Source organism: Schistocerca gregaria, chromosome 6 (genome assembly GCF_023897955.1).
Source record: "Schistocerca gregaria isolate iqSchGreg1 chromosome 6, iqSchGreg1.2, whole genome shotgun sequence".
Taxonomy (NCBI): Eukaryota; Metazoa; Arthropoda; class Insecta; order Orthoptera; family Acrididae; genus Schistocerca; species Schistocerca gregaria.
This window is the reverse complement of record NC_064925.1, coordinates 575,940,952-575,951,160: the sequence shown is the minus strand read 5'-3', so window position 1 is coordinate 575,951,160 and position 10,209 is coordinate 575,940,952. Positions and strand designations below refer to the sequence as shown.

The 10,209-nt window shown below is 45.4% G+C and overlaps 1 protein-coding gene across 1 annotated transcript; it reads left to right on the top strand.

The window, feature by feature from the left end:
• Window positions 1-606: 606 nt before the first annotated feature.
• LOC126278943 (homeobox protein unc-4 homolog) lies at window positions 607-8,000 on the top strand. Its single transcript, XM_049979220.1, has 2 exons — window positions 607-881; window positions 7,775-8,000. Exons 1-2 carry the CDS (start codon window positions 607-609, stop codon window positions 7,998-8,000), a joined length of 501 nt encoding a protein of 166 aa, XP_049835177.1.
• Window positions 8,001-10,209: the final 2,209 nt, after the last annotated feature.

The following is a 10,209-nucleotide window of genomic DNA, read 5'->3' as shown; positions in this document are numbered from 1 at the left end:
AGTTCAAATGCCTCTGAGCACTATGGGACTTAACATATATGGTCATCTGTCGCCTAGAAATTGGAATTGCTTAAACCTAACTAACCTAAGGACATCACACAACAGCCAGCCATCACGAAGCAGAGAAAATCCCTGACCCATCCGGGAATCGAACCCGGGAACCCGGGCGTGGGAAGCGAGAACGCTACCGGACGACCACGAGATGTGGGCAACTGTTATTTGTTGTTCTCTTTATACACATTTGATTTTTTTAATCGTGTTGTTTCTGTAATTTTTACTGTGATGTTATGAGCCATACGCTGAATAAATAAATAAATAATTCGGATTGAATTAGACGTTATCCACTGCACGTCTGGTTTCATTACGTTTTAAAAGGAACACCGTCTTCCGATCACGAGGACAAATTGTTTGCATCTCAGGGGTATCCACTAATACGACTACAAACCCCCCCCCCCCCCCCACCTGTGCTCCTTGTACAGTAGTAACTGCATAACACTGGACTGCACTTAAAGCGCAAGCATCGTGCTGCTTGCAGCTTGTGTCTGACGATTCGGCTGCCTTTAACCACGAGAAGCAGCAGCCGATGTTTTGAAGGCGGCGCGTGGCATGCAGCCGTGTCTGAGCTGCGGCCCCGCAAGTCGGCCGCTCGCGGAGAAGCCATCGGAGGCAGCCGGCGAGCGCACCCGCCCCCCGCCAGCCAGCCGGCTAATATCAGCCGGCGAAATTAGGGCGGGGTGGCGGAGCCGCGCCGGGCCGCGCGGCGACCCCGGCGCTAATTGCATATCGATCAGGCCCGGCCGCCGGCTTTGCCGTGTTGCAAGAAACGGCGGCGGCGGCCTCAGAGATCGAGGCACTCGTCAGCTGGCGCCGCGCGTTTCCGAGTCGGCCGCGGCAAAGTTTCGCCGGCTGCGAGATTAGGCGCTTTGATCTCTGCGCCGGCTCCGAGGTAAGAAGCCGATTACGGGCTTCTTAATTAGAAAGCCGCTCCGGCGTGGCCGCAGCGTCGGGCCCCGGCGCTCCGTCTCCTCCGTTCCGCCGAGTCCTGTGCGCAGTCCGACCGCCGCGCCCGCGTAATTACCGCTCGGCGTCGGAGGTCTGCGTCGCGGCGGCCGCAATCACACAGGTACAGGGGTTGTACACTGTCGCGATAAAAGGCACGAGGTGTACAGATGGCAGCAGAATCGCGCACACAGAGTATAAGTCGACAGTACATCGAGTTGTTGTTGTGGTTTTCAGTCCTGAGACTGGTTTCATCCAGCTCTCCCTCCATGCTACTCTATTCTGTGCAAGCTTATTCATCTCCCAGTACTTACTGCAACCTGCATCTTTCTGAATCTGCTTACTTTATTCATCTCTTGCTCTCCCTCTACGATTTTTACCCTCCACGCTGCCCTCCAATACCGAATAGTGATCCCTTGATGCCACAGAACATGTCCTGCCAACCGGTCCCTTCTTCTAGTCAAGTTTTGCCACAAACTCCTCTTCTTCCCAGTTCTATTCAATACCTCCTCATTAGTTATGTGATCTACCCATCTAATCTTCAGCATTCTTCTGTAGCACCACATTTCGAAAGCTTCTATTCGCCTCTTGTCTAAGCTATTTATCGTCCATGTTTCACTTCCATACATGGCTACACTCCATACAAATACTTTCAGAAACGACTTTCTGACACTTAAATCTATACTCTATGTTGACAAATTTCTCTTCTTTGCCATTGCCAGTCTACATTTTATATCCTTTCTATTTCGACCATCATCAGTTATTTTGCTCCCCAAATAGCAAAACTCCTTTACTACTTTAAGTGTCTCATTTCCTAATTTCATTCCCTCAGCATCACCCAACTTAATTCGACTACATTCCATTACCCTCTTTTTGCTTTTGTTGATGTTCATCTTATACCATCCTTTCGAGACACTGTCCATTCCGTTCAACTGCTCCTCCAAGTCCTTTGCTGTCTCTGACAGAATTACAATGTCATCGGCGAACTTCAAAGTTTTTATTTCTTCTCCATGGATTTTAATACCTACTCTGAATTTTTCTTATGTTTCCTTTACTGCTTGCTCAATATACTGATTAAATAACATCGATGAGAGGCTACAATCCTGTCTCACTCCCTTCCCAACCACTGCTTCCCTTTCATGTCCCTCGACTCTTATAACTGCCATCTGGTTTCTGTATAAATTGTAAATATCCCTTCGCTCCCTGTATTTTACTCGTGCCACCTTTAGGTTTTGAAAGAGAGTATTCGAGTCAACATTGTCAAAAGCTTTCTCTAAGTCTACAAATGCTAGAAACGTAGGTTTGTTTTTCCTTAATGTTTCTTCTAAGATAAGTCGTAAGGTCAGTATTGCCTCACGTGTACCAACATTTCTACGGAATCCAAACTGATCTTCTCCAGTTGTTCCATTCGTCTGTAAAGAATTCGCGTTAGTATTTTGCAGCTGTGACTTATTAAACTGGTATTTCGGTAATTTTCACATCTGTCAACGCCTGCTTTCTTTGGGATTGTAATTATTACATTCTCCTTGAAATCTGAGGGTATTTCCCATGTCTCATACGTCCTGCTCACCAGATGGTAGTGTTTTATCATGAGTCGCTCTCCCAAGGCCGTCAGTAGTTCTAATGGAACTGTACTCGAGTGATTGATGCGAAAGGGTGTCCCACATGACCACGGTCGCAAGACGGGGGTTAACAGAATTCGAACGCCGAATGGTTGTAGGAGCTAGACGCGTGGGACAATCCAGTTCGGGAATCGTTAGAGATATCGACAGTCCGACATCCACATTGCCAAGAGTGCGCCGAGGGCACAAAATTTCAGCCGCTGCCTCTCGGCAGGGCAACGCTGTGGCCGACGCCCTTCACTTTAACGACCGAGAGCACCGGCTTTTGCTAGGAGTCGTCAGTGCTGACAAACAAGCGACACTGCGAGAAATAAACCGCAGAAAGAGACGAGACACGTACGACGAATGCATCCGTTAGGGTAATGTGGAAAAATCTGGCGTTAATAGGCTATGGGAGCAGACGACCGGAGCGAGTACCTCTGCAAACAGCACGACAGTCCTTGGCCCGCTACCGTACCGGTTGGATCCTAGACGGTTGGAAAACCGTGTCCTGGCCAGGTGAGACCCGATTTCACCTGGGAAGAGTGGACCGTAGGTTTAGAGTATGGCGCAGACCCCACAAAGTCGTGGACGTAAGTTGTCGACAAGGCACTGTGCAAGCTGGTGGTGCCTCCATAATGCTGTGGGCTGTGTTTACATGCAATTCTTCATTCAAATCCGTTTAATGTGGACATGTTTTTTGTATAACGTGAAACGGATTTCTGGCGCAAATTATTTACTTTCTTGTGTGGCTCTTTTAAGTGTGTATCTGGTTCGACAATCAGGCATACTGTGTCATCGGACATAGGGGTGCTCATACATCTACATCTACATGCGTACTCCGCAAGCCACATGACGGTGTGTGGCGTAGGGTACCTTGAGTACCTCTATCGGTTCTCTCATCTATTCCAATCTCTTATTGTTCATGGAAAGAATCATTGTCGGTATGCCTCTGTGTGGGCACTAATCTCTCTGATTTTATCCTCAAGGTCTCTTCGCGAGATATACGTAGGAGGGAGCAATATACTGCTTGACTCTTCGGTGAAGATTTGTTCTCGAAACTTCAACAAAAGCCCATAACGAGCTACTGAGCGTCTCTCCTGTAAAGTCTTCCACTGGACTTTATCTATCATCCCCCTTGGATCTTCTCTATCTCTTCTATCAACCCTATCTGGTACGGATCCCACAGTGCTGAGCAGTATTCAAGCAGTGGGCGAAAAAGCGTACTGTAACCTACTTCCTTTGTTTTCGGATTGCATTTCCTTAGGTTTCTTCCAATGAATCTCAGTGTGGCATCTGCTTTACCGACGATCAATTTTATATGATCATTCCATTTTAAATCACACTTAATGCCTACTCCCAGATAATTTATGGAATTAACTGCATCCAGTTGGTGACCTGCTCCATTGTAGCTAAATGATAAGGGATCTTTCTTTCTATGTATTCGCAGCACATTACACTTGTCTACATTGAGATTCAGTTGGCATTCCCTGCACCATGCGTTATTTCGTTGCAGATCCTGCTGCATTTCAGTACAATTTTCCAGTGTTACAACCTCTCGATATACCACAGCATCATCTGCAAAAAGCCTCAGTGAACTTCCAATGTCATCCACAAGCTCATTTATGTATATTGTGAATAGCAACGGTCCTACGACACTCCCCTGCGGCACACCTAAATCACTCTTACTTCGGAAGACTTCTCTCCATTGAGAATGAAATGCTGCGTTCTGTTATCTAGGAACTCTTCAGGCCAATAACACAATTGGTCTGATAGTCCATATGCTCTTACTTTGTTCATTAAACGACGGTGGGGTACTGTATCGAACGGTTTGCGGAAGTCAAAAAACACGGCATGTACCTGCGAACCCATGTCTATGGCCTTCTGAGTCTCGTGGACGAACAGCGCGAGCTGGGTTTCACACTCTAAACCCATGCTGATTCCTACAGAGTAGATTTCTAGTCTCCAGAAAAGACATTATACTCGAACATAATACGTGTTCCAAAATTCTACAACTGATCGACCTTAGAGATATAGGTCTATAGTTCTGCACATCTGTTCGACGTCCCTTCTTGAAAACGGGGATGACCTGTGCCCTTTTCCAATCCTTTGGAACGCTACGCTCTTCTAGAGACCTACGGTACACCGCTGCAAGAAGGGGGGCAAGTTCCTTCGCGTACTCTGTGTAAAATCGAACTGGTATCCCATCAGATCCAGCGGCCTTTCCTTTTTGAGCTATTTTAGTTGTTTCTCTATCCCTCTATCGTCTATTTCGATATCTACCATTTTGTCATCTGTGCGACAATCTAGAGAAAGAACTACAGTGCAGTCTTCCTCTGTGAAACGGCTTTGGAAAAAGAAAATTAGTATTTCGGCCTTTAGTCTGTCATCCTCTGTTTCAGTACCATTTTGGTCACAGAGTGTCTGTACATTTTACATAATAACAGATAGAGGAAAGCCACACATAGAGAGAGAAGTGAAAGAATAACATGAGCACAAAGCAAAAACCTCAACAAACAGCATAAGTATATATCCACTACAGTCAGTCATCATAATCAGACATGTAATTTCCATGACAGAGTCCTCATCCTTATTTACATAAATTACACCAAAGAGAAAAGTGCCCAAAGAGCTATAGGAATTAATAGACAGAATCAGAATTACTGATATCCTACTTATAACGAATAATTATATTCACATTATGAAACGTCCCATTGGAAAAATTATACACTACTGTGCTTAAACTGACACACAATATTTTTACCGCAACGCAACCTGACTTTCAATAATCCCTACAAAAGAATGGCCCTGACTAAATTAACCTATACGTTTCACAAATCACTTATCTCACAAAAATCTTCGTTACTCGAACTACTGCAATACAGCGAGCGCCACTACTCCTAGCTAAATAAAAGAATCAAACTGCGGAAGGCACTAACTACTCATAGGCACAGTTAGCAAATGAAAGATTTTAATAGAGAACAAACAATGTACTTACCTTAATAGTCATAATATATATATATATCAGTTCATGACATCAATTCTTACAAATTTCAAAACTCCGCCATCTCTCTCCCCACGTTCACCACTGCTAGCGGCTCACCTCCAACTGCGCAACGCTACGCGCTGTTAACATCCAGTTGCCCAACGCTACAATGGCGAGTATTACAACAATGCCAACCAGCCACTGACTGCGCACAGCACAGCCAGTGATTTTTCATACAGAGCGCTATGTGGCGGCGGCGTTACCAATAAAACAAACTAAAAAGCCTACTTACATAGCTTCCATGCTCCCCACAAAAAAATTTACAAATTGTTTTGGGCACTGGCCAATACAGATTTGAATTTTTTTTTTATAATTTCAATAACAAAGAAATGAAATGCACACACTTATCGATACAATGTTGGTCAAAAGATAAAATTTTCTCACAGTCCATAAAGACAGTCCTGATCATTCATCAAAGTAAAATTGCAGTGTCTTTCTCAAAGTCTGAGCAATAAAAGAAATTACACTAGGAAGTAGTGGATTTCTAAGCAGTCTTGAAGAAGTAGTGTTGTCCTTCCAACGGAAAGACAGTGCTTACTCTTGACATGCAGACAGGTAATGGGCCACAGCAGAGTCAGTCGACGTTGAAGACTATCGGTAGGTAGGTCATCACAGAGCAGACCCACTGTAGTCCTGGTAGAGATTACTATTGGTGGGCCACCAGAGTTGCAGACCCACTGCAGTACTTGTAGAAATAATGGTGTTGGTGGGTCATCAAAGGTGCTGACCCACTGCAGTCCTTGTAGAAATAATGGTATTGGTGGTTCATCAAAGGTGCAGACCCACTGTAGTCCTTGTAGAGACGGCCAGCAGCCATCTGTTGCAACTGTGCAGGTGCACAATCACCATTGAAGAGTCTTGCAGAGAGTACAGCAAGTCAATGAACCACCACTTGTCCACTCACAAAGAATTTTTTTGAAATGTCCTTAGAGCCAGCAATGCTGTTATCCAGTCCCTTGCTGAATTATTAAGACACGTGCAAACACTATCAGTCCCTGCTTCTCACATATTGTCCATATACTATGGCCAACAGAAACGTGTGCAGTGAAATGTAACATACAAGTTACTTAATTTGATGAACTGCTGTCAATTACAATTTTATAACACAAGAATACAATAACAAAGGTACAAAATACATCATTAAAAACATAATAATACAGATAACATTTGTAGTAAGACAGGCTTTACAAAAGAATAGAAATAAACATGCACATCAGTGTTACAAAAATTATGACATAAGTACATACATGAAGATCAGAATAACTTTTGAAACATCAACTTCACATATGAGCAACAAAACAGAACAGATAAATAATGTCTAAACATGTTTATAAAGTAAATAACATATTATCAGAAAAATTCTACAACGTAACTCGTATTAGCTAAACACACAAAGACAGGAAAAAAACAAATTCACATAGCGTAATAACACAAAATACGGGACAGGGTTTGTTTTCAGTGTGACATTTGGTACTGCAGTCCAACCCAAAACTTCATTCTGTTGAACTTTCGTCGTATCTCAACATTTGTTTCCACCAAAAATATCCTATCCAAGCATGATTTCTGTATTTTGTTCATATCCTCTTTCAAAAATAGTTTTTCTCCACTGTACACTACTTTTTTGGCCAAATCAGTTCTGGGACCTGGGGTGATGCAGAACTTTTCTCGAAGTGTATATTACTGCAAATGGTGCAAGTAATGGATAATTTCTCGTCCCAGACAGGAGAAGTGTAATGTTTCAGCTCCGAGTAACATCGTGAGCAAAACCGAGGACTGAAGCCGATGACTGCTAGGATGCGGAGAGAAACGGCGTTTTAAATTCTGACAACAGCAGACGCGGCAGCTGGGCCTAATGGCCCATTCAAAAAGGCTGCTCCCTCTCGGGCGGGCAGCTGCGTGGGACCGAGCAGCCGGTGGCGGCGCCGGTGGGGACCCCAGAGTGAGCCGACGGCTGGCTGCGAGGGCGGCCGCTGCGCGACGCCGGCGGGGCGACTCCCAGGCCCGCCGACATTCCGGGCCGCGGCGGCAGGCGGATAATTGCGGGCTGCGCAGGCCGGGCGTTCTCTGCTCGCTAACTCTGAGCGATGTTTATTGAGTTAACGTGACGCTAATGGCTGCCGGCACATAGTTGCCCGCCGCGTCCATTTGCGGCACAAAACGCGGCGGCGGCGGCGGCGGCGGCGCGCGGCGTGCGTCTGCAACCGACAGCGATCCACTCAATCTCGCCCGCCGCCGCCGCCGCCGCCGCCGCTGCCTACCTGCAGCGCCGCGCACCGCACCACAGCACTGATTGCGTCGTTTACGAGATTAACTCTGCCAGCGCAGTTCCCATGGCGCGGTCGGCGCAACAATAAATCGAAGCGACAGCCGAGCCGGCTCCACTTTTCTCCGAAATTAATGCCGCTGTCATCAGCTGTAACTCTCTCTCGCTTTGCTGGACCGGTGACACCACATGACACTGGGTGTGCGCGCAAAGCTACACGGCCTCACAGTTCTTCCTGTCGGCGGTTCCTCTACGTTTTTCGATTTCCATCCCAAATCCCATAGCACTGACAGCTGTAGGTAGTGAAACAATTCGGACAATTTTTCAATATTTGACAATTTCAAAGTAACGATTTAAGTCAAGTAGCCATCTCTTCTTCGTTCTTCTCCTTTATCTTGTGCCTCTGTCCCGCATCTGCGCAGGGTCAGAATGGTTATGTTGTGAACGTTGTTCCGCGTAGTCAGGGCGTACACAACTTTCCCACTAGAGCGCGCCCCGCTAAGCACAACAGAGCAGGCGCAGCGCTCGTCCGTCTCCGCACTACGAGATGGACCAAATTCTGCTTCCGCCGATCCGCGTATTAACGCGTAACGAAGCCAATGAGATTGCTGCCTACGTAGAACCTTTTCTCCTCGCGGATCACATTCGTGCAGTGATACATGAACGCGCGAGTTATTATAACGAGTGTACAGACCTCCAATTAGTCAGTCTGCATTAGCCTGCGTCAGTAGGTACCCGTCTGCATTAGTCTGTACCAGTCTGTTCGAGTTCTACATTTGTCTCTACCAGTCTATAGTCAAGTTTCAGTCTGTGCCTAATACGATTACCATATTTCTGTACATAGCCATGAAGATAAATGTGTAGACACTTCTCTCATGTATCAGAGATATCTGTGAGAATAAGATTAACGTACCAATACCAATGAAACTTAAGATTGTTAATTGTAAATAGCATCCAGAGCCAAGTTAACTAATTTTTATGCTTGTTCTTATTTTAATAAATGTGTGTGAAAATTAATCAACTTCTGTTTAAAGTTCGTCACCGTAAATCTGCTACTCTAAGCGTGCAAGTAGCATTTCTATCGTCTGATCCAACGGCAGAAGATAAACACGCCATTATAAGACCACGAGACATAGTTTTATTCGGGATTCCAATACACCATACTACTTCCCACTCGTTTGGATACAAAACCCTATTTCCTAACATAGTCTCCACTCAAAGCGGCGATCTTACGCCACCTTACTGGATGGACCTGTGTTCCCGTATGGTACCACTCCACTGCTGGACGTCGAAGCCGGCCTCTTGAGACGTCAGTAGCCTCCCCATCATCCACGTAATGCTTCCCGCAGAGTCCATCCTTCATTGAGCCAAATAGATGCATGTGGAAGATGTCAGACACTGGATGTACGGTGGTTTTGGGAGCTCATCTCGGATGTGCAGACTCGTGTGACGCCTTGCGTTTCCATGCAGAAAGAGAATTTCGTTTGCATTTTTGGGGTGACGGACACTGTTCAAGCGTTTCTTCAATTTCGTAATGGCAGCGGAATACTCCAGATTTGTGCGTTACACCATAAGGAAGGACATCAAACAGAATAACCTCTTCAGAACCGAAGACGACTGTCACCCGACTTTACCAGCTTAGGGTGTGGCTTTGAAATTTTTCTTTGAAAGGGAGATGGATTGATGCCACTCCATGGGTTGCCGTTTTGTTTCTGGTTTGAAGCAACGAAACCATGTTTCATCACCTGTGATCATGTTCGACAAAAAAATTGTCTGCACAACCCTAGTAGTCGCTCTTTATGGTCTTCTTTTACGCCACGAGGAACACGGGGGACACAAGCCTTTGAGTACCCCAAGTGGTGAATGAGTGTGTCAGCATTACCAACCGAGACGTTCTAACAACCCTACCACAACAAAGGTCAAAATTTAATGATTGTGGTGTTGCTCACGCCGCTAAATACTGCATTTTCGGGCAGCAACAAAGTTATTATGTGTCAGGTGTCGTTAGAGCACAGTTAATAAAGTCATTTCATGTAATAATGAAAAAACTAGACACTCATCTTTTTGTGTTTCCAACGCTGGTCTCATTCTAACATCATGGCTCAATCATCGAAAATCTAGGTGGTTATGATTCCAAGCTCGGATGCAAAGAGGCCTAGGTTTTATTGTGCTATATTCAAAAGTTTTGTAGATGCGCTTCACAAACCATTCTTCAAGATTACATTGCTATTGAAAACATCTTCCTCACAGTCACTGTTAAAGTTCGCATTTTATAAGCTGACTACGTTATGCCTCTTTCT

What these genes read in the sequence shown, in the direction of transcription:
- LOC126278943 (XM_049979220.1), top strand. Translation starts at nt 607, where the DNA reads ATGCAGCCGTGTCTGAGCTGCGGCCCCGCAAGTCGGCCGCTCGCGGAG. An exon ending in CTGGCGCCGCGCGTTTCCGA is followed by an intron (nt 882 to 7,774) that starts GTCGGCCGCGGC and finishes GCCGGCACATAG; the next exon opens with TTGCCCGCCGCGTCCATTTG.